The sequence below is a fragment of the Piliocolobus tephrosceles genome, chromosome 6 (genome assembly GCF_002776525.5).
Source record: "Piliocolobus tephrosceles isolate RC106 chromosome 6, ASM277652v3, whole genome shotgun sequence".
Taxonomy (NCBI): Eukaryota; Metazoa; Chordata; class Mammalia; order Primates; family Cercopithecidae; genus Piliocolobus; species Piliocolobus tephrosceles.
This window is the reverse complement of record NC_045439.1, coordinates 124,915,318-124,938,500: the sequence shown is the minus strand read 5'-3', so window position 1 is coordinate 124,938,500 and position 23,183 is coordinate 124,915,318. Positions and strand designations below refer to the sequence as shown.

The 23,183-nt window shown below is 43.0% G+C and overlaps 2 protein-coding genes, 1 long non-coding RNA gene and 2 other non-coding genes across 10 annotated transcripts in view; 1 reads left to right on the top strand and 4 right to left on the bottom strand.

The window, feature by feature from the left end:
- Nucleotides 1-5,445, bottom strand: part of SUPT16H (SPT16 homolog, facilitates chromatin remodeling subunit) — a 33,496-nt gene extending 28,051 nt beyond the window's left edge. Inside the window, exon 1 of the mRNA XM_023230489.2 lies at nucleotides 5,294-5,445. Coding sequence (XP_023086257.1) covers nucleotides 5,294-5,359 — 66 coding nt within the window. The 5' untranslated portion in view covers nucleotides 5,360-5,445. The remainder of the gene's footprint in view (nucleotides 1-5,293) is intronic.
- LOC111554812 lies at nucleotides 4,301-12,712 on the top strand. The gene is made up of 2 exons (XR_002735337.2): nucleotides 4,301-5,177; nucleotides 12,316-12,712. It is a non-coding gene; the product is annotated as an uncharacterized LOC111554812 (long non-coding RNA).
- Nucleotides 6,618-23,183, bottom strand: part of CHD8 (chromodomain helicase DNA binding protein 8) — a 69,814-nt gene continuing 53,248 nt past the window's right edge. For 3 of the 6 annotated variants that reach the window (XM_023230484.1, XM_023230486.1, XM_023230487.1), the window contains 18 exons: nucleotides 22,902-23,012; nucleotides 22,368-22,564; nucleotides 21,910-22,109; nucleotides 21,648-21,828; nucleotides 21,477-21,566; nucleotides 21,099-21,202; nucleotides 19,320-19,449; nucleotides 17,364-17,439; nucleotides 16,850-16,904; nucleotides 16,464-16,671; nucleotides 15,836-16,044; nucleotides 15,032-15,751; nucleotides 14,660-14,808; nucleotides 13,735-14,037; nucleotides 12,739-12,852; nucleotides 12,369-12,548; nucleotides 11,855-11,971; nucleotides 6,893-7,597 (listed from right to left, as the gene is read on the bottom strand). In XM_023230484.1, the coding sequence (XP_023086252.1) occupies nucleotides 7,034-7,597; nucleotides 11,855-11,971; nucleotides 12,369-12,548; nucleotides 12,739-12,852; nucleotides 13,735-14,037; nucleotides 14,660-14,808; nucleotides 15,032-15,751; nucleotides 15,836-16,044; nucleotides 16,464-16,671; nucleotides 16,850-16,904; nucleotides 17,364-17,439; nucleotides 19,320-19,449; nucleotides 21,099-21,202; nucleotides 21,477-21,566; nucleotides 21,648-21,828; nucleotides 21,910-22,109; nucleotides 22,368-22,564; nucleotides 22,902-23,012 (3,708 nt within the window). In that variant the 3' untranslated portion in view covers nucleotides 6,893-7,033. Of the gene's footprint in view, nucleotides 7,598-11,854; nucleotides 11,972-12,368; nucleotides 12,549-12,738; nucleotides 12,853-13,734; nucleotides 14,038-14,659; nucleotides 14,809-15,031; nucleotides 15,752-15,835; nucleotides 16,045-16,463; nucleotides 16,672-16,849; nucleotides 16,905-17,363; nucleotides 17,440-19,319; nucleotides 19,450-21,098; nucleotides 21,203-21,476; nucleotides 21,567-21,647; nucleotides 21,829-21,909; nucleotides 22,110-22,367; nucleotides 22,565-22,901; nucleotides 23,013-23,183 lie in introns of all 6 variants that reach the window. The other 3 variants (XM_023230485.2, XM_023230488.2, XM_023230483.1) reach the window with 2 other exon arrangements.
- LOC111554825 lies at nucleotides 13,053-13,156 on the bottom strand. Its single transcript, XR_002735341.1, has one exon. It is a non-coding gene; the product is annotated as a small nucleolar RNA U6-53/MBII-28 (small nucleolar RNA).
- LOC111554824 lies at nucleotides 18,789-18,898 on the bottom strand. Its single transcript, XR_002735340.1, has one exon. It is a non-coding gene; the product is annotated as a small nucleolar RNA U6-53/MBII-28 (small nucleolar RNA).

The following is a 23,183-nucleotide window of genomic DNA, read 5'->3' as shown; positions in this document are numbered from 1 at the left end:
ATATTACTGATTAAAATAATTTTTAAAGTGAGAGTTAAATAAAATATAAAACAGATGGCAAAGAATCTGCAAAAATTGTGAAGGTGGTATCTGGATGACAAAAGTTGGAGAAAGGTAGTGCAGCAGAAGAACAATTTATCTTCCTTTGAACCAAATGGGATACTGCCTTAAAAAAAGAAAATATTTTTGCAGTCTGGTTATAGCTAAATACCCATATAATCAGTTACCACTGTTCACTGAGTGACTACTACATGCCAGGCACTGTAGTTGTTAACAGGGATAAAAAGTAAATACAAAAGCAGAGATCTAGGGCTGCGTGTGGAGGCTCACACCTGTAATCCCAACACTTTGGGAGGCTGAGGCGGGTGGATTGCTTGAGGCCAGGAGTTAGAGACTAGCCTGACCAATATGGTGAAATTCCATCTCTACTAAAAATACAATTAGCCAACCATGGTGGCACACACCTGTAATCTCAACTACTCAGGAGGCTGAGACATGAGAATCACTTGAACCCGGGAGGCAGAGGTTGCAGTGAGCTGAGAATGCATCACTGCATTCCAGCCTTGGTGACACAGTCAGACTGTCTCAATAAAAAAAAAAAAAGTAGAGAACTAGATTATAAAAGCTGAGTAAGCAACATTAAAAAAAAAAAATCTCAATCCATCTGGGCATTTATTTCCATCTAACCCTCTTTAGTCAGGATTATTAAAAAGTTTCTTGGCCAAGTGCAGTGACTTTACACCTGTATTCTCAGCACTTTGGAATGCTGAGGTAGGCTTATCGCTTGAGCCCATGAGTTTGAGATCAGCCTGGGACAACATGGTGGAACCCTGTCTCCATAAAAAATTCAAAAAAAAAAAGGCCAACTGTTGTGGCTTGCACCTGTGGTCCTAGCTACTCAGGAGGCTGAGGTGGAAGATCACCTGAGGCTGGGTTGGTTGAGGCTGCAGTGAGCCGTTACTGTGCCATGGCAATCCAGCCTCAGCCAGAGTGAAACTCTTAAAAATAAAAACAAAAACAAACAAAAAAACCTCTCTATCCCACTCCAGAGATAAAGGAGCTGTTAAGAGGTGAGTGTGAGTGAAAGTAATCCTCCGCGGGACTGAAATAACAGGAAATGCCTATACAGCTAGCTCTCCTTATCTGTGGATTCAACTGTGTACTGAAAATTAAAATGGCCAAACATTTTTCTATGTCATTACCCCCTAAAAACTAAGTATAACTATTATTTACACAGCACTTACACTGTATTAGGTATTAAAGCAATCTAGAAATCAAAAATAATGAGAGGATATACATAGACTATGCAAATATGATGCCATTTTGTATCAGGGACTTGAGCATCCTTTGATTTAGGTATCTAGGTATGCCCTGGAACCAACCCCCAATAGATACTGATGGAAGACTGAATTTTTTTTTTTTTTTTGAGACGGAGTCTCACTCTGTCGGCCGGGCTGGAGTGCAGTGGCCAGATCTCAGCTCACTGCAAGCTCCGCCTCCCGGGTTCACGCCATTCTCCTGCCTCAGCCTCCGGAGTGGCTGGGACTACAGGCACCCGCCACCTCGCCCGGCTAGTTTTTTGTATTTTTTTTTAGTAGAGACGGGGTTTTACCGTGTTAGCCAGGATGGTCTCGATCTCCTGACCTCGTGATCCGCCCGTCTCGGCCTCCCAAAGTGCTGGGATTACAGGCTTGAGCCACCGCGCCCGCCCTTTTTTTTTTTTTTTTTTTTTTTTTTTTTTTTTTAACTGGGCTCTCACTATGTTGCCCAGGCTGGTCTTATACAGGTATAAGCTACTACATATTTTTTTAAAATCCTTCCTGAGCCACAGAAGATAGCTGTTGAATCTTAAGAGAACAACCCAGAACAAGAAACTAAGCTACCATAAAAATGTGCAAAGAGCCAGAAAGCTCCACTCAAGAGAAGCAATGATACTTTAATTCATTAGCTTCTTCAAAAGCACGAAGTTTCTTTGGGGTCAGTCTTCCACCACCCCAATCCTGACCGTTGGTGTAGGCTCACATGAATGTGAGTATTCCTTCTGAAAACAAATCTTTTTGACATTTTATGGAATTCTTTGAGATAAAAGGCAGATGAATGAAGTCAAGGTCCACTCATAGCAGAATGTCCCAACAGGTAGGTCTCAAATGATAAACAGATACGCCTGGAAATTGTGCCCCTCAGTCCTCAAAGCAGCTGGAACCCTAGGATGGTAGATAACCTCTTTTGTTTCTCCCAATGAGCAGCACTAATCATATTACTTGGTTAAAAATAATCATAATCATGAAAAGGCTGGCAATCTCTGAATAAGGATCTAGTAAGCATAAGAGGACAAAGAAGCATGCAGCCCATTTCCATGATCCACCACTACCACTTGGGATATTCTAATAATACAGAGAAAGTGCTGCAAATCCTTTCTGCTCTTAGCAGCTCTCACTTAAAAAATAAGAGGCAAGACTGGATCTAGACTCAAACCTCCAGGAGTCATAAAACAGTAGTACGTTCTAGTCACTGTGAAAGGTCTCTTGTTGATTTTTGACTAACTCCATTTTCCCATCTCTAAAATGACATGATTTACTTAGATACAAGGCTTAATACTTTTGAAATTTCTATTCAGTTAAAAGTACGTGATAACTGTAATTGTTTTTAGGACGTAAGTTATGAAAGTTATAATTAATAAATAGTATATTTTATTTGCAATAGCCTCAAAATAGGTACCTAACTGAAAATTAACTTGCAGATAGGTAAGGTTAGTTCCTACTCTTATTTTTAAAAAAGGAAAGAAAAAGGTTAGTAGCTTATCAGTTCTCCACAATCCTGTGTACTTGGATTTGGAGTGATGGAACTACCAGGTTCAACCACTACAGCTTTTAAGAGCTTATAATCGAGAGTATTTAAAATTAAAAAGTGGGTGTGGAGCCCAAATCATTTTTTAGTTAATTTCAGTCACAACTGAGTGGTTTTTTTTTTTTTTTTCCCCAGATGGAAGCTGAAAGCAAAAGGCTTGGGATTTCTCTCTTTATTTATTATTTATTTATTTATTTTTTAAAGACGGGGTCTCATCCAGGGTGGAGTGCAGTCCCGCGATCACAGCTCACTGCAGCCTCAAACTCCTGGGCTCAAGGAATCCTTCCGCCTCAGCATCCCAAGTAGCTGGGACTACAGGAACACGCCACCACGCCTGGCTAATTTATTTGCTGCTTCTTTTTTTGTAGAGACGGCGGCCTCATTATCTTGCCCAGGCTGGTCTTCAACTCCTGGCCTAGTGCTGGGATTACAGGCATGAGCCACGGTGCCCAGCCAGGATTGGAATTTTTACCATTAACTTCAATTTATTCTATTTCAATCCCAGTTTTCTCATTAAAAAAGAAAAAGTGTAAAAGAGAAAAAGTTATACAACACACCTATATATCCCACTATCTTTCTGCTATATCCAAGAGGATAAATAACCAGCTTTAACCCAGGAAACTACTATCTCTAATTAAGTATATCAGAATGGAAGCACTGTAGGCTGAAAAGACTGCATACACAAAGAACTTCTACAGGTGGGTTCTGGACATATTAACACAAAAGCAGTCTTTTGTGTTAATAAAAAGTCTTATTCAAGTAAGTTTTTCATCCACAGGTTTTGTTAATTGGTACATTTTTACATAGACTTGGCGCATAACTTTATTTACACCATCAGTGTCTTGTCAATGTCTAACATTCTCCCAAGATGATGTCATTAAGGTAGTAAGAGGACCAAGATAAACTTCAGGATTTTTGAGAAACAAAAAAAAACGGTGGGTGGGAAATAACTTTCATGGATTTACAGACCATTATTTTATATTAGGTTTGCCAACCTGTCTTCAGGCCACAGTTAATTTGTAATGAAAGGGAATTTAGAGCTACAGATTAGTTTTCATGAATGGTATAGAGAGAATGAAATGATTTGATGAATCTGAATCACTGAAACTAGAAACAATTTTCGATCAAAGGTTTATAGTTTCAGGGTTTATGGGCAGAAGAGAGGGTTTCGGATTTTTAGTACTTACTGATCATCAGAAAGTATCAAGGTTTTAAAATGTTTTTCTAACATAGATTATGTTCAAATAATAATATGACACTGAGAGAAGGTGCAAAAAATCATTTGGTAGAAATTAACCAAAAATTTAAAAAAATAAAATGTTCAGCATTCATCTAGCATTTAGTTCTTATTTCTTTTCATAAAATGCAACCGAATCAATTTTATTTTCAATTATTTAATGTATTTAGCCTCAAAAGATGAAACATGCACGGGCACCTTTAATATGAATGGCAAGGAAACAACCAATTTTAATGGCTTGGTTTTAGTAGATGATCAGTTTGAAAGATAATATTTACAATGCTGAAATGAGAACTGATCATTTTTCTCAAAACGTTTTTCAGGTTAAAAAAAAATCTTTATTAGTTGTATCTTCCCTTGATGACAGGGTTCAGGGGCAAGACTTAAGCTAGCCAACTCACACTACATCACAGAATGCAACCAAATGTTTGCTCAATTAGTAAGTTAACATCATAAAAATAAGTTTTAACTGTGGACGATTTTAAAGCAGCAAAACTGCCGAATCTTTAAAAAACTGGGAACTGCCACAGCTCTTTTAATGAACATGTGCCCCGGATACGCTAGCAAGGAACTAATAAGGTTTTAGGCATCGTCTTGTTTTGTTTTGGTATTACTAACGTCTGCAGGCTTTCAGCGTTAGGTCTCTCTCTGTAACCCATAGCAGGGCCTAGAACATGAGGCGGTTGCGCGTGAGCAGTATTTCTTTTTTTAACTCCAGGAAATGCCCCGCAAACGATAAACGCTAAGAGCCCGATTGACATCCTTCTTGCCCTTCCATCTCTTCTTTACGAAGACGGTTATAACCCTGGCGGGACCAGGGCTGGAATTTGTGGTTTTGGAGGGACAGAGCGAGTGCGTGGGTGCGTGAGAACACGGCAGGAAGGGGCAACAAGACGTGACCACTGAGCAGGAGGGAAGGATGTTGCCTCTTCTAGGGCGGGAAGAGACTACGAGAGGTGCTGTTATGCATGACCAAGGCTGGCACGCGGGGAAGATGGTGATGGCCGCAGGACAGGGTGAATGCGAGGGATTCCCTGTTAAGGGGCAGCGTTCGTGGCCGCCTCCGGTGAACGATTCGGGAGCAACGAAAAGGGTGAGGCACTGAACCCGGGAATTCCTGACCGAAAGAGAAAAAAGGGCGCCGAGAAACAGGGTTATTATGGGATGGCTGAAGGGGCTCCCTAGGAAAAATTACAGGATCTTCCTCACCCGCCAATTGCTGTACAGTCTCTTCACTCGCCGATAATAAGCGTCTTTGTCCAGAGTCACAGCCATAGCCCCAGACGCCGCTTCTCCTCGGGTTCCGAGAATCACGCGAGGTCCCGGCTCCGCCACCCGCTCTCGGCCCAGGAATCCCGCACTCTCCCAATGACCCGGAAGTATCGACCTCAAAATGCCCTTTCCGCTTCCGGGTCCCGACAGCGTTAGGGATTTCTTTTTTTTTTCTCCCCCAATCCTCTTTCGGATGGGCGGGGGAAAGAGAGAAGGAAAAACGGGGGAAAATCAACAAAATGTGCGAGGCAAAGAGTCGATTTTCGCGGGGTTTTCTTGTCAACTTCGCCACTGCCGCACGCGAATCGACGTCGTCACGTGACGCTCTGCCTCCGCCCTTAACTCAGCCCAGCCGCGGTTTCCAGGACCTCAAGACTTTTTGCCGAGGCGGCAGCCACTAGGCAAAGCGAAGGGGGTGGTGCCTGCCCCGCCCCACAAGAGCTGCCGCGCGCGGGTGTAATAGCTCCACCCCATCTGCAAAGGAAGGGGAGCGGAAAGAGCGGGATCTAGCGTGGGATAAAAGTGGTACTACTACAGTGTAACTGGGCATGCGCCCCTCCTGGAAATGATGGGAATGCGAAAGCCTTTAGCTGCTCCAGAGCTGGAGGGATCCTTGGTGCCAGGATGCTGGGTCAAGCCGCGGGGACAGAGAACTCATACCCAGGGAAATGGAGCCCAGCCTCGCGATAAACTACGACCCAAGCTATGGGGAGGAACCTAGCTTTCGAAAGGAAAATAATATGTCCAAGCTGTAACTGAGCAGTGGGATGGTATAAGTCAGAGGAAACAAATGACTTCAGGGGCTCCACAAACTTTTAGTTCCTTCTCACAACCCCAACGCCTGAGCCAGTCGTGGCAGCATCCTTCCAGTGAGCCAGTCCTCTTACTGCAGTTCATGAAAACTGACACTATTCTAGGGCTTGCCCCAAATAACCGTTACTTCAGTTAATTAGAAACAAAATGTAAATGGTTCCCGATGACATTCTTGCTCCCTGTCTCTTCTAAAAACTTGGGAGTTTGAATCCAGAAGTTTGCCTACCTAGCATTTACCTTAAATAATTCCCTTGCCTTTAGCCAGCTGGACAGTCTACATTTATATATACCCTTTAGAGGAGTACAGATGACTTGTCTGCTCTATCCAAGGTAACTTAGTATGAATAGTATTGAACTTAAGGAAAGTGGTGCTGAAATTACCCACTATGAACAACTCAAAATCAATGCTCACATTGGGTTTGAGCAAATATAGAACCAAGGAAGAGTGGAAAAGGATTAACTTAAATTTATTAATGCCAAGGGGAAGGAAGGTAACAGTTCCTGACCCTCCAGCTGTATCCACAGTTTGGCCAGGAACAGGCTCTGCCAGAGGCTAGGGCCAGCGCTACATAGTCTGTGGTTAATGGAGGTGACTAGGGAGGGGTGAGCGCACCAGCTGCTCTAGTCTCCTTTCCTTCCCCAGAAATGAGGAAGTGGTCATGTATTATTTTAGGAGTTCCCCTGCCCACCCAATCCTCTCATAATTGGGAGCAATCAGGTACATTTTTTTTTTTTTCCTTTTCACCTCCTGGAGTCCTGGACTTCCCCACATCTCCCCTGCCCCTCCCACGTTTCCATAGTCCAAGGGCCAGAGTAAGTGAAAAATACAGCAGCCGCCCAAGCAATGGGGCCCATGCTGGGGCTTCAGTCATCAGCATCTTCACTGGAGTCTGAGTTAGCTGGCATCATAGGATCATCAATGAGTGAGAAGTCCCTTTCTGAGCTATCATAGCCCTGAGATAAATCATCATCATCTTCTTCATCCTCATCGTCATCCTCCTCAGGTTGCAGTGGTGGCAACCGCAAGGTAGTACCAGAGGCGGCAGTCGCTGGTGAAGAGGGGTAGCCAGGGGCTCTCAAGCCTGGATGGTGATGGTGGTGATGGTGGGGGTGGGGGTGGTGGTGGTGGTGATGAAGCATGGTGCTGGAGTCTACATGAGGGGATGATGCTGCACCACCCATCACAAATGGCATAAAAGGCAAAGATGCAGAAGTGGCACTGCTGTGACCCAAAGATGACACAGACTGTAGGCCACTACTGCTGTGTTGGAACGTGTTATGCAGAGATAGAGACCCAGTGCTTCCACCCTGCATGAGGGCCATCATCTTAGAAAGGTCTGGTCGCATCCTACGGGCCCGCTTCTTGCTGCTCTCTGGTGCAATAGGCCCTGGCAAAACCCGGTTGAACACTGTTTCAGTGTGATGACCCTAGGAGGAGAGAATAGAAGATAATAAAAAGAAAGAATGGGGAAAAAAAGAAAAGAAACCAAAGCCAACAGAGTCCTAGCTTACAATGCTTTTTTACTGAATGTACCTTAGAAGAGGCAAAACAAGCATAGCCATACTAGGCTTGATTGGTGGTAATGGGAAGGAGGAAATGCTGGACTTAGCTGGTTGAAACATTCTGATACTGAAGTTAACATCAATGATTTCATACTGAAACTCATATTAACCAGCTTTTACTTTTTTCCCCCATGACTATATTGTATCTTCAGTCAACCATTTCACAAATAATTACCTTTGTTAAGAAGGGGTGTGGGTAAGACAATGAATGAATTAGTAAATGCACATAAAAAATGCTTAAATGTCTCCTGATGGCAAGTTGTTCACCTGTTCTTACTATGTGAAGTGTAGCACAACTATATTGACATTTACAATAATATCCTCTATTAGCACATCAAAGCAGGGTAAATTCAAGACAGGTCAGATAAAGACTTCTGCATGTCTAGAACACCAAAAAAACTGTCAGAAACTCCTCACCAAATTTAGTAAAATAATTTTTGTTCCACCTTGATAAAAAACATATATCTGAATTTTAAGTGGCTTCTTCTAGATGTTCTGACTAAAAATTCTGATTAAGTTCATTGAAGCTAGAAGTTATTCCTGCAGGTCCCAGCAATAATGTAGTGCTAGATTCACTGTCAATTCTATATTAAGAATTCTGGGCCGGGCGTGGTGGCTCATGCCTGTAATCCCAGCACTTTGGGAGGCTGAGGCAGGCAGATCACTTGAGGTTAGGAGTTCCGAGACCACCCTGGCCAACATGGCGAAACTCTGTCTCTACTAAAAATATCAAAATTAGCCGAGTGGCAGCCAGGTGTGGTGGCTCCCTCCTGTAATCCTAGCACTTTGGGAGGCTGAAGCAGGCAGATCACCTGAGGTCGGAAGTTTGAGACCAGCCTGACCAACATGGAGAAACTCCATCTCTAATAAAAATACAAAAAATTAACTGGGTATGGTGCCACATGCCTGTAATCCCAGCTACTGGGGAAGCTGAGGCAGGAAAATTGCTTGAACCCAGGAGGCAGAAATCGCGGTGAGCCGAGATCATGCCATTGTACTCCAGCCTGGGCAACAAGAGCGAAACTCTGTCTCAAAAAAAAAAAAAAAAAAAAAAAATTAGCTGGGTGTGGTGGTGCATGGCTGCAATCCCAGTTACTCAGAAGGCTGAGGCAGGAGAATCGCTTAAACCCAGGAGGCGGAGGTTGCAGTGAGCTGAGATCATGCCACTGCACTCCAGCCTGGGTAACAGAACGAGACTCTGTCTCAAAACAAAAATAAATAAATAAATAAATTCTGTACTAGTCACATTAGGATTTTCTGTGATTTTCTATGATATTTCTTAAGAGTTTCAATTGACTATAAGGGAGTAGCAGAAGTACTTGAGGTAAAAATAGGTAACAGTGAAGGAAAAGCCCTTCTTACAGGCTGCTCTGTAATGTTAAATTGAAGACAGAGATGGCATTAGCCTTCTAGCCACCAGCCTTTCCCATGTCAACCATTCTATTTATTGCACTCTTGTTCTCATCAAGGCTAACAGGGAAAACTGAAACATTCTTCCATGGTAACACTTCCATCAATATAAAAATAAGCCTCATAAATCTACATATATTTTGCGTTTCAAACTTGTTAAATGCAAAATATTGATAGTTTACTTTAAAATTAATTTTGTTAAAAGATATTCCATGTGGTTATACAGACACATAAATGTATGTGTATGCACACAGCCTTCCATATCCATGGATTCAACCATCTGTGGATTGAAAATCACCCGGGCGCGGTGGCCGAAGCCTGTAATCCCAGCACTTTGGGAGGTTGAGACGGGCGGATCACGAGGTCAGGAGATCAAGACCATCCTGGCTAACACGGTGAAACCCCGTCTCTACTAAAAATACAAAAACTAGCTGGGTGAGGTGGCAGGCGCCTGTAGTCTCAGCTACTCGGGAGGCTGAGGCAGGAGAATGGCGTAAACCCGGGAGGCGGAGCTTGCAGTGAGCTGAGATCCGGCCACTGCACTCCAGTCCGGGCGACAGAGCAAGACTCCGCCTCAAAAACAAAAACAAAAACAAAACAAAAAAAAAGAAAATCTTTGAAAACAACAAAAAACTAAAAAAAAGAGAAAATAATACAAATTTTAATACAGTGTAACAACTATTTACATAGCATTTATATTGTGTTAGGTATTATAAGTAATCAAGAGATTAAAGTGTATCAGAGGAAGTGTGTAGGTTACATGGAAATACTACATGATTTTATTTTATTTTTATTTATTTATTTACTTATTTTTTTGAGACAGGGTCTCACACTCTATTGCCCAGGCTGGAGTGCAGTGGCATCATCATGGTTCACTGCAGCCTCAGCCTCTGGGCTCAAGTGATCCTCCTGCCTCAGCTCCCCCATAGCTGAGACTACAGGATTGCACCACCAGGCCCAGCTAATTTTTTTTATTTTTTGTAGAGATAAGGTCCCAGTGGGGTCCCCAGGCTGGTCTTGAATTCCTGGGTACAAGTGATCCTCTTGCCTCAGCGTCCCAAAGTGCTGGGATTACAGGTAAGAGCCACCACACCTGCCCCTACACCATTTTATATATAAAGGACTTCAGCATCCACGGATTCTGGTATCTGCAGGGGTCCTGGAACCAATCCCTCACAGATACCAAGGGATGACTATATGTGTATAAAGATTTCTGTAGAAGATCAAATGGGGGAATGATTAGATAAGGCAAGTGCTAATCCATTTTAAATGACTCTACCAAACAATGATTTACGTATGCTTTAAAAATACAACTATTGACCAGGCGCTGTGGCTCACGTCTGTAATCCCAACACTTTGGGAGGCTGAGGCGGATCACAAGGTCAGTAGTTCGAGACCAGCCTGACCAACATGGTGAAACCCCGTCTCTACTAAAAATACAAAAATTAGCTGGGCGTGGTGGCAGGCACCTGTAATCCCAGCTACTTGGGAGGCTGAGGCAGGAGAATTACTTGAACCTGGGAGGTGGAGGTTACAGTGAGCTGAGATCAGTCCATTACACTCCGCCTGGGCAACAGAGCGAGACTCTGTCTCAAAGAAAAAAAAAGTTACAACTATTGACCAGACACAGTGGCTCATGCCTGTAATCCCAGTACTTTGGGAGGCTGAGGCAGGTGGATCACCTGAGGTTGGGAGTTTGAGAAGAGTCTGGCCAACATGGCAAACCTTCTTTCTATTAAAAATACAAAAATTAGCTGGGCATGGTAGCATGCACCAGTGGTCCCAGCTACTCCGGAGGCTGAGGCAAGAGAATGACTTGAACCGGGGATGCAGAAGTTGCCATGAGCTGAGATTGTGCCATTGCACTCCAGCCTGGGCAACAGGGCAAGACTCTGTCTCAAAAAAATAAAAAATTAAAAAAAAAAATACAACTATTGCAGAAAGTAAGGTAAGCATAGCCAAGAGAAACTTCTGCAGTTGTAATTTGGTGGAAAGAAGAAACTATGGGTACTTAATCCACCAAATGGCCTATTATCCATCATAAAAGTATAAGTAAATTTGAAAATATAGAATGACTTAATGGCCAAATTTATTATTATGAATTATAAAATATAGTTTCCTCTGCTTTTTCCATTACTGACATATTATTAGTGATTCTCAACCTTTTATATATTGGGAAATCTCATGACTATTTTCCTTAGTAGACCTGTCCAAACACTTCTAAAATATATAGAATTAGAAAACTTAAGGCCGTGTGCAGTGGCTCAAGCCTGTAATCCCAACACTTTGGGAGGCCGAGGTGGGTGGATCACGAGGTCAGGAGTTCAAGACCAGCCTGGCCAAGATGGTGAAACCCCCATCTCTACTAAAAACACAAAAATTAGCCAGGCGCAGTGACAGGTGCCTGTAATCTCAGCTACTCAGGAGGCTGATGCAGGAGAATGCTTGAACCCAAGATTGCACCTGAGATTGCACCACTGCACTCCAGCCTGGGCGAAAGCAGAGTGAGACTCTGTCTCAAAACAAAAACAAAAACAAAAACAAAAAACAAAAAACAAAAAAACTGGTTTCCTTATTGGTGAACTCAAGATAATTTTTCACAGAAACATACATAGGAAAAAAGATAAATAACATTAATCACAATCATCATTGAAAGCCTTTAATGTCACATCTAGTGTGGGAACAGAGTAGTAATGCTGCAATTTCTCTCACCTTTTTCCCATTTCTAGAGTTAGCTGTCTGTACTGGTTCCATTCCCAAACAGTTCAATTCTGCCTTATTATTTTTTTTACATCTTTGCCACTTCTGTTTTCTGCGATCTTCCATATACTGCAATAGAAAAAAGTCAGTTATCCTATAGGAATCGAAATTTTCTCTGGAGTAATTATTAAAGTACTGGTGTCTTTTGTTTGGTAATAAATGCTTATTACATAGATAAAGGATTAATCCTAGTGGAAAACTGCCATTAAGTGGGATCTCTCCAAAAAATATTAGATGGTTTATATAATAGTTCGATAGTAAATATTTGCCTAGCACTTAAGGTACTTCAACATTATTTTATTTTGGGCATCACAATTGTGAGGTTGGAAGACTGGGTATTACTAATTATTACCCTTATCTTGCAGATACAGAAATGATGATATAGTATGTCATACTTTCTCTTTCTCATGCAGCTTAAATACCGAAGGAATGACTTTAAATCTTGCTGGATGGGACTGCCACTCACCGCTAGAAATCGGGGATCAACAGCAAACTCTGGATGACCCTGTAACCACATCTCCAGTTCAGCCCGGCGAGGGGCATCCTCACCCACCAGCAAAGTACCATCCACCTTATTGATGACGGGGATCCGGGTCTCCAGGTCCACATCAAGGTGATTAGGCTCTTCCATGCACTCCACCTCCAGCTGCAAACCCAGAATCCACCCCCATGAGCACATACTCTTCTTTGGGGGAGGGAGGGAGGGGGAGCAGAGCCAATGGTAGTCATGAAATGACTCTAGTATTTTCCATTCCCACAATCCCACTGCCTTCATCAATTATTGGGAATAAAAGGACAATCTAATCATCAGGTTAAAGACTTTCTCTACCACCCACCTCTACCAGCTTCTTTCTGTTCCCCTTCTTCTTATGAAACAGTGGATGTCCATCTCCCATTACTCCATTCGCCATCAACTTGTGCTTCTGGAATGTTAACTTCAATCCTTCCTCCTAGGAAGACAAGCCACCCACTCAAGACATCATATGGTACATGTTTTTGAAAGTAAAGATTAAGCTTTGAGGGATGTGGGCTATAAATCCTATTGCCCAACGATGGTGAGAAGGAAGGCCATCTGACTAAAGGGTAAAATTAGAAATACAAGAAAACATATACACTTTTTCCTTAGAAAAATTTCACTTCTTCACCTAGTGCCCCTCAGCATTTACGAGAAAGAGTTTATTTCAACAACACCCAATGCAGGGTAAAACTCCCTACCTGGTGTCTCCGTATTAGCATGGCAACTCATCACAGGGGCAAAATCCTGCTATTTCTAAACATACTAATTTAAGAAACTTTTTTTTGTTGAATATTAATAGGATTAATAATCAATAGGGTTCAATAAGGAAAACAGGCCGGGCGCGGTGGCTCAAGCCTGTAATCCCAGCACTTTGGGAGGCCGAGACGGGCGGATCACAAGGTCAGGAGATCGAGACCATCCTGGCTAACACGGTGAAACCCTGTCTCTACTAAAAAATACAAAAAACTAGCCGGGCGAGGTGGCGGGTGCCTGTAGTCCCAGCTACTCGGAGGCTGAGGCAGGAGAATGGCGTGAACCCGGGAGGCGGAGCTTGCAGTGAGCTGAGATGCGGCCACTGCACTCCAGCCCGGGCGACAGAGCGAGACTCTGTCTCAAAAAGAAGAAAAAAGAAAAAAAAAAAAATAAGGAAAACAACCAGGAAAAATGACTCTTCCTAAATAGATCTTTGTAAGCTCTGTGTTCTCATTTTTAAAATCAGCTAACCAAATGACTTTAGTAACCTATTAGTAAAATTAGTTACAGCAAGGATTCCAGCATCCTTCCCCACTTCCCAATGCCCATATGCTGAGCTTACATCTTTGATTTGAACTGTAAACTCCTTTTCATCGATGCCTCGGCGAAGTTTGGTGAACTGGGCTGCCGCTGTGGTGACTGCGGATGCTTCCTCCTCTGCCATGGAAGCTGCACTACTACTTCGTGGTGTGGGGACTGGAGAGTCACCATATTCTCCAGGAGTCAATGAGGGACTGTCTAGCAAGTGGTTGCCTGGCCCCAAAATTCCTCCTGTTACCATTTCCTGGCTCCTACGGCTAGAAGGCCACTTCCCTGAGAGTACGGCCTGGCAGACGAGGTCAATACGGTTTATCAGGACACGATCCTGAATGGGGAAAGAAAGAAATACCATTTTAAGAGTCTGAGTACTAGCTGTGTAATCCTGTGATACTCAATAGCGCCATCATTACCAGGATGGGTAAAAATCATAAGGCAGAAAGGAGGAAGTTAATACTATTAAGATTTCTAAGTTGACTGGGAAGTTTCCTGGAAAAAAAAAAATGCAGCAATAAACACAATTTTAAAAAACCAGAACTGGGCCGGGCACGGTGGCTCAAGCCTGTAATCTCAGAACTTTGGGAGGCCGAGACGGGCGGATCACGAGGTCAGGAGATCGAGACCATCCTGGCTAACTTGGTGAAACCCCCTCTCTACTAAAAAATACAAAAAGCTAGCCGGGCGAGGTGGCGGGCACCTGTAGTCCCAGCTACTCGGGAGGCTGAGGCAGGAGAATGGCGTAAACCCAGGAGGCAGAGCTTACAGTGAGCTGAGATCCGGCCACTGTACTCTAGCCCGGGCGACAGAGCGAGACTCTATCTCAAAACAAAAAAAAAAACAAACAAAAAAAACAAACAAAAAAACCAGAACCATATGTTCCTTGTTTCCTGGATATAATGTTACACTGTATTTCTGGACTCTACATGTCCAGAGATGAGGCTGTTTGTTACCTTGGGCCACTCAGAGGCTCTTTGTCTTTCTTGCAGTAGCAGAAGCTCAGGGGTCATTTGTTCTCCATCTTCATTTGGGAACCCATCTTGGGACATAGTGAGGGACAGGAGACTCTCTTCATCATAGAGCTTTGAGCGGGACTGGTCAGCTGGTAAGAGATCCCATAGAATGTGTGAGAAAAGATGGAAGAATAATGTCATATGGTAATGGTATTATATGGGCTTTGAATAAAGGCCCAAAGAATAACAGGTCTCTTTTAACATTTTATCAAATCAAAATAAAAATCTCTCTCAAGAGGATGCATTTAGAAAAGGGAAAGAGAAGAGGGGGGAAACAAGGAAGAGGGCCAACAGCCTGTCGCATGCACTCACTTAGCTTCTCTTCCTTCTCGTCCTCACTCTCATCAGTGCTGGAGCTGGAGCTGGATGAGGATGAGGAAGAAGAAGATGATGGTGACAGCTTGCTCAAATCCAGCTCAGAGTCTGAATCATCCTCATCCTCCAGTTTGACGGGTGGAACACTCCGAGAAACCAGAGGGGTAGTATCAGAGGGGGCTACTCGCATCTCATAGTCTTGTGGGGTTGGTCGGCTCCTGGCCACCACCTCATGCTCTAGCTTTAAAGTTAGACTCTCCAGACTGGGGACCTGGGCAGCTGTCTCCTCGGGTGACTTTTCAACAGGAGCATCTGGACGCAGGGGCAATGGTGAGGCAGTGCGTGAGGTATACTGCTGGTGTAGCAGTGGAGTAGAGCAGCGTGACAAGGATGGAGCTGGTGCTCCTGCTTGATGGTTCTGCATATAATTCATACGGGCAGCCAGAAAAGAGAAGTCTGGGTCCTGCATGATGTTGCAGTCTGTTTGGCTCACCCCATGGCGGGCTGCCCCTCGTAGAAGCTCCCCATCATGCCGAACAGGCTCCCACCATTTGGGCAATTCAGGACCAGGAGGCTGACACAATGCCAGTCGATCTTCCAAAAGGGGGTGGCATAAAACTTGTTCCCGTAAGCGCCGAAGCAATTCTATACGGTAAAGAGTCCGTGAGGCCCTCTCCTCAGTGATGGGCTCAATGAACAGATTAGGGTCTGGGGGTTCTGCAAGAGACAGGAGTAGAAGAAGAAATTAACAGAGTTGCTTCTGTTGGCATCCATCCCCACCCACTCTGCAATCCTGCTTACCATCTCCAGCTGCTGGGGGAAGGCGGCATACTTGGCGGCACATGGCCACAAAGCCATGGAAGTACTTGGTAAGGCTTTCATCTGTTTTTTTGTCTAGTCGAGCAAAAGTGCGGAAGCGATCCCAATGGAACTGCATGGTGTCAGGGTCATATTCCACACCAAACGTAGACACCACTCGATAAAAATCTGTTTGTTCACGCCTTGTCCATCTACAAAAGGAAAAGTAGGGCAACAATAATCAGAAGAACACAAGACAACTGGTCATTTTTTAAATGTGTTTTAGAATATCTGAAAACACAAAATTTGAAAGTAGACGCAAAAAAAGAAAAAAAAAAAAAAAGGCCCAGAAGAAGCAGTGAGAGGTACTCTGTAACGAGTAAGAATTACAGAGCCAAGGGGGAAAATGGCACAGGCAAATATCAATGAGAATGTCTACACAGGAGGCCTACCTGAGAGTTAATGATTACTGTACACAAATGAGGTTTTAATTTCTACAGGTTTAACCAACCAAAGCAGAAAAAATGGTCCCTCTGTAGAGAATTCCAAATAAATCCTTCCTGAGATGGCTTTCAGTATAGGGACCATAACTGAAGACACAGATCAGCACAGGTTCCCGGCTATATTTTACCGTTGTTGTTTCTCCCGCCGTGCAATTTCTTTCAGCTTGAAGGCTGCTTCACAACGCCGCCTTCGCCGGTCCCCACGTTCTGCAGCCTCTATCTTCATCTGTTCTCTCTTGTAGCTGCGCTGATATGCTGTTACTAGGCGCCGAAGTCTAGCTGTTAGGGCAGAGCCTGGAGGCCAGAATAAATGGCCTGGCTGTTGGGTCACCTGGGCTGTGGAAAACAAAGTAGAATGAATAGGAAGTATAGCAAGGGTAGTAGAGGCAATACTAGTATTTTAACCCACCCAAAGGCAAAGCTCTTAGAAATCCCAGGATAGGACAGAATTCAGTGAATAATTCCCCAACCCACCATCCCACACAGAATTATACTAGTTGACCTAGAAGTTTACCTTCATCTCCATCAATCACTGAGATCTCCTCATCCATCATCATCAAGGGATCACCCTAGAGAAGGAGATCCACCCAATAGGATGGAGTGGGGAGGGAAAGGGGGGGAAGTTGGCACTCTGAAATCACTTTCTTGTGTGTGTCCTTCTACGGCACCAAGGGATCAAGAAAAACTTCTAAAGAAATGTACCCCACAAAAACTTGGTAACAACCAACTAAAAGCACAAGAAAGTAGAACCTGAAAGGTCAGTTCCTATTAATGACTCGAAGATAATAGAAGTCAGGAATTTATTAGTCAAATAATATCCTTCAATGTCCAGCTCCTCCAAAAAGTTATCCCTGATCTCCCCCGACTGGCATTACAATCTTTTCCATTAATACTTTCTATTCTCAAATGGTATAATTCATTTTCCACTTTGTATTATAAATTAACCAATATACTTCAAGATTCAGAGAATGGGAGAAGACTTAAAACTAGTAAGAGAGAAAAGTGAGACTCAAATGATAATTCCTTACCTCATCATCTTGGTCCTTTGGGGGACCTTGGAGTGGTTTATATTCAGGATCTTCACAATCTTTATCAAAGTCAACCCTAAAATTATGCAGAGGCACAAGAAAATGTTAATAATGTATCTTCTATCACTAAGGGGACCTGGGATGAAGACCTAGCCACACGTATATCTAGCATGAAATAATCTTTATTAGTATTATTTTTGAGACAGGGTCTCACTTTGTTGCCCAGGCTGGAGTGTCATGGCCCTATCACAGCTAAATGTAGCCTCAACCTCCTGGACTCAAGCGATCCTCCTCCCTCAGCCTCCTGAGTAGCTGGGACTACCGGTGTGCGCCACCACACCCGGCTAATTTTTATATTTTTTGTAGAAGTGGGGTTTTGCCATATTGCCCAGGCTCATCTCAAACTCCTGGGCTCAAGTGATTCACACGACTTGGCCTCCCAAAGTGCTGGGATTACAGGAGTGAGCCACCATGCCTAACCTGAGACGGAGTCTCACTCTGTCGTCCAGGCTGGATTCCAGTGGCACGATCTCAGTTCACTGCAACCTATGCCTCCCAAGTTCATGCAATTCTCCTGCCTCAGCCTCCTGAGTAGCTGGGATCAATTTTTGTATTTTTAGTAGAGATGGGGTTTCGCCATGTTGCTCAGGTTGGTCTGATCCCAGCCTGGCCTAGTCTTTATTTTATTTTATTTTATTCTATTTATTTATTTTTTGAAATGGAATCTTGTTCCATCGCCCAGGCTGGAGTGCAGTAGTGCCATCTCGGCTCACTGCAACCTCCGCTTCCCAGGTTCAAGTGTTTCTCCTGCCTCAGCCTCCCGAGTAGATGGGATTACAGGCATGTGCCACCACTCCTGGCTAATTTTTTTTGTATTTTTAGTAGAGACAGGGTTTCACCTTATTGGCCAGGCTGGTCTCGAACTGTTGACCTTCTGATCCACCCACCGTGGCCTCCCAAAGGGCTCGGATTACAGGCATGAACCACAGTGCCTGGCTTAGTATTTAATTTCGTGTTCACAGAAATGGCAGGCCAGGTGCAAAACTTTGGGTCAGTCTGGTATAGCATCCAATGGAATAAAAATAATTACAACAAATTGACAATTACCATTCATAATTGCTTGAATTTGAAACACTTTGATCAACACAGTTCCTTTTTCTTGACAGGACTTTTTATTATGTAATTCTTCCTCCTACCCAACTATTTACTTTTTATTACTTCATTTGAATGGCTCATGCTTTTTTGTTTTTATTACTTTGTTCTTCTGAACAGACAGGTGGCATAAATGATTTGCAATGAAAAAATAACCCAGTTTCCTCTGAGGGTCCTACACTAGGCAAACTGAGGGTGTGATCATCAAAGAGAAATCTCTCAAGTCATGATGGAATGGGTAGGTATTCATTAATTAAGCCAACTGTTTCACATGCCCCTCAGATCTTCATGTGAGAAGTTTTGTTAAACTCACTGGCACCCAAACCAGGGCAACACTGCCCTACCTGGTGGCTCAGTATTAGCATGGCAACTCATCATTGGGACATGTATTCAGGCAAAATAAGTACCTTTATGTGTCAGGTACCAGTGGGAGATGATAAACCAGGGCTGAAAGTGCCTAAGGCTCTTCCACAGAAGCAACTTATAAGAGCTGCTGGCCGTTATCTTTCAAGAGACCAGTTATTCTCTCAGCTACTGCAGCTGTACAGAAAAGTGTTGTAAACCAAACCAAATAGAACACCAAATAAGCCATTTAGAAGTGACATTCATTTTCACCCTCAGATGTATCTTATGGCAACATGTGGTTTATGCAGTTTATGGAGTCCTTTATGCTCGTCCTATTTTTGCTAAGGATCTATCACTTTTGAGTATAATTACAATTAAGAATCCCACTGGGTTCAGTCAAGGCTAGAGTTACCTCACAGCATAAGTTAGAGTTTTAAAAGAATAAATACTAATGCTTACCCTTCTACTATGTCAGAGAAGTTATCCAACACTCGATGTTCTGCTGCAATTGCTTTGTCATCTGGTCGGCCAGCCTTTTCTAGGAAACATAAGGCTGGGTCTGCCCTCATAGTATTATATTTCTCATAGCCTAGAAGAAAAAGGGTCATAGTTGAAGAAAATGAGAGATTTGTTTTGCCTTTATGCTTACTTTATATGCTGCTGGAATAATTAGAATATGTTCTATACTGTTCATAATGGAAAATACAGTTAGAATGTCATCTTGGACAACTACTGGGTTTATTACTATATTTAACATTTTTATAGCAATTTAGAATCATGAAGGGTTTTTAACTAGTGATTGATAGCCTTAGGCTCCCAAAGTGTTGGGATTCCAGGTGTGAGCCACCATGCCTTGCCTGCAGTTTTATTTATTTTTATTTTATTTTTATTTATTTGTTTTTTGAGACAGAGTCTTGCTCTGTTGCCCAGGCTGGAGTGCAGTGGCGCGATCTCGGCTCACTGCAAGCTCCGCCTTCCGGGTTCACGCCATTCTCCTGCCTCAGCTTCCTGAGTAGGCGGGACTACAGGTGCCAGCCACCACGCCCGGCTAATTTTTTTGTATTTCTAGTAGAGCCAGGGTTTCACCATGTTAGCCGGGATGGTCTCAATCTCCTGATCCGCCTGCCTCGGCCACCCAAAGTGCTGGGATTATAGGCGTGAGCCACTGTGCCCGGCCCCTGCAGTGTTATTTATCCCATTAAATGTCTCAAAAAAGATGTAGATTAAGTGCCATTACTTTTATTTTGTAGGAAAAAACCCAAAAGTATTCTTTTAAAAAAAAAGACATTCTAATTCACAAAGTCACTTGGCTGAAAGTTAATGCTCACTGATTTTAGTGCCTGGGATTTGGTATTAGGCAAAACTGCTATGAGAGTAAGGAAATATTCTTAGCCCTACTTGTTTCTGTTTTGGCTAGTCAGTCTCCCTTCTTATACTCTATTTTTATTTCACTCAAAAACTGCTGCTCATACCTATATCAGAGTGACTACTGAACATTTAGACAAATGGGACATTTACAAAACTAGAAGATTTTCAGCTCTTTCTCTTCAGTGAGGTGGCCAAGCTGACATAGACATGCAGATCTCTGTAAAGACCCTCACAGGAAGAACCATCACCTTTGAGGTCCAGCCCAGTGACACTGGTGAAAATGTCAAAGCCAAGATCCATGACAAGGACGGCATCCTACCTGACCAGCAGCATCTGATATTTGTGGGCAAACAGTTGGAGGATGGCCACACTCTTTCAGATTATAACATCCAGAAAGAGTCCACCCTGCAGGTGGTGCTTTGCCTCTGAGGTGACATTATTGACCCGTCCCTCTGCCTACATGCCCAGAAATACAACTGTGACAAGACCGTCTGCTGCAATTGTTATGCTAGCGTGCATCCAGAAGAAAGTCATACAAATTAAGTGTGGTTATTATTAACAATAGTTGGGGTATATTACTTGCCCTGATTTGTGGGACCCTAACTTACCACAGCATACAGTGCAATAACACACGGCTAACAGTGATTAGAGAACAGATGGGAGGCTCCCTACCTTGAGATTTACCTATCCATCTGGTCCTTCTTGAACATCTATTTATAGGAACTAACTGCTCTGCTCTGGATATTTAAGAACTAATTATTGAAGATCAATTAGATAACTCAGTTATTTCTCAGAAGCATTTTGATAAATGTTCCATCTGTGAACATAAATCTTCAGTACGAAAGGAGTAGAACAGGAGAAGGTACATACCATGTTTAAAGACTCCAATGAGCAGCGACTTGTCAGCCTCACTGTCCCACCATGTTGTTGGAACCTCCAATTGATCCACTACTGGGAACCATATGTCAATCTCACTAAAGGTATAAGAGGGCAGAGTCAGCACAGAAATGCAGGAAATTAAAATGAGAATCCTTGCAAAGGTTATTATAGGTATCTTCCTGTATCCATGAATTTAAATACTCATGCACCTACCCTATTTCCTCCCACTAGTGTCAAGTATAGGATTAAAGACCTGATACATAGATTTAAATTATCAGGTATCCCAAAGATAGCATAAAATGAAATAAGCAAACCAATCTTTCCTCAAATAAGGCAGGCATAAATCAAAAAAATATAGCAGAATTTTACCTGGCAATGGCACCCCCTAACACCTTTTCTGCTTGGTCTCCAATAACCTCCTGCCTCAGGTAGTACAGCATTCGTACCCGCAACAGTACCCTAGAAGGGAAAGAGGAAGAGTTGGCTCAGTACAGTGTAGAAAGTTTGAGGTGGAAAATGTCTGCTAAATTCTATGCTTACTTGTTACACTGATGTTTCAAGTGCTTCTTATAACTTTCATCTTGGAACAAAGTGTCAGGGTTATATTTCCGGATCCAATCTGCTTTATGGATATCAAAAGTGCTTTGTGACTTTACTTTTTTACCTTTGCGTCCACGAGGCACAGGGATAGATAGACCTGGGAAAGGGGAGACATCAAAGACTTGGATTGAGAAAAACCCTTGGACCTGAAAAGGATTAGATTAACCTATAGAAAAACATAAAGTAAAGAGTTGATAATTACCTGAATGATTCTGCAATTCTTTTGTCTTGCCATTTTCGGCTGGGCTAATCAAGTCCCAGATGAAGCCTTTAATATTTTCATCCCCACGGTAGTGTAGAAGACAGTACACAAGAATGGCCCGACAAATGGTCTCCACATCTCGTTCAGTCATACGCCGCTTGAAGCGTCCATGAGATAAAATATCTCGCCATCGTCCCCAACTAAAAAACATAAAACTACATTAACATTTTTCTGAGAAATTATAGTCCCCTGCCCCTCAGAATCATGTCTCTGAAAAGGTGTGAAACAAAGATCTTAAAAAACATAGTAACAGAATGAACAGGAAAAACTCCCTCCAAGGCAAATATTTTTTCCCATGATCCCTTCACTAATCAGAGCGCCCAATTTGAAAGGCAAACAGAGAGTATCAGGATGGAGATGCAGTATGCACTGCCTCTAATGGTAAGTTGGGGTCTTACCCATATACCAGGAGATGCTTTTCCACCCGAAAGCAGTCAGTGCGCCCATAGGCATGATGACGGTCATGTCTGCGGGAGCGAGGCCGCTCGTCATCCTCACTTTCCAAATCAGAGAATTCTACCAGGTCATCATCTTTCAGAGTGCTGAAGTGGCGCGTCTGTTTTCGTACTCTAGGTGTGTCAATTACCAAATTATTCTATGAAGAGAACAGAAGGAGAAGTAATTCTCTTCCTGATTTGCTCATGGGAAAAGAATAAGACAATTGTGGACTACAATAACCTTGGATGTAACATGTGTAGATACTCAGAGATTTTTTAAAATGACATGTAAAATAATCTACAGAAAGCAAAATTATTCAGAAAGCAACTACTTTTCTGGGGCCTCCTAGGTAGAAAGTATCCACAACAGCCCTTGTATACAATACACTATCATAAACAACAATTAGCATCAAATAATCAAGAGTAGCTGTAAACACTCCTGAAAGAAGTGTAGTCTTCTGCAATACTTCCTCCCTAAAAGAAGAAGAAACTCACCTTGCTGTTGAGCAGATCCATGTCTAGGTCAGCCTTTTTGGCCCATTTCTGCCAAAAGTTGGGGTCATCCAAAGAAATATCTGTCCTATTTTCAGAAGCAACAAAGCTTGCCTAGAGAAAAACACATGTAGAGGTAAAGCTTTTTTTTTTAAGTGGTGCAAAATCAGCAACTATTTTTTTTTTTTTTTTTTTTTTTTTTTGTTGGGCGCTCTCCTCTCCCGCTCCGGCGGGGTGGCGGGGGCCCACCGCTCCCCACGAGCCCCCCCCCCGGTCCCCGCCCTC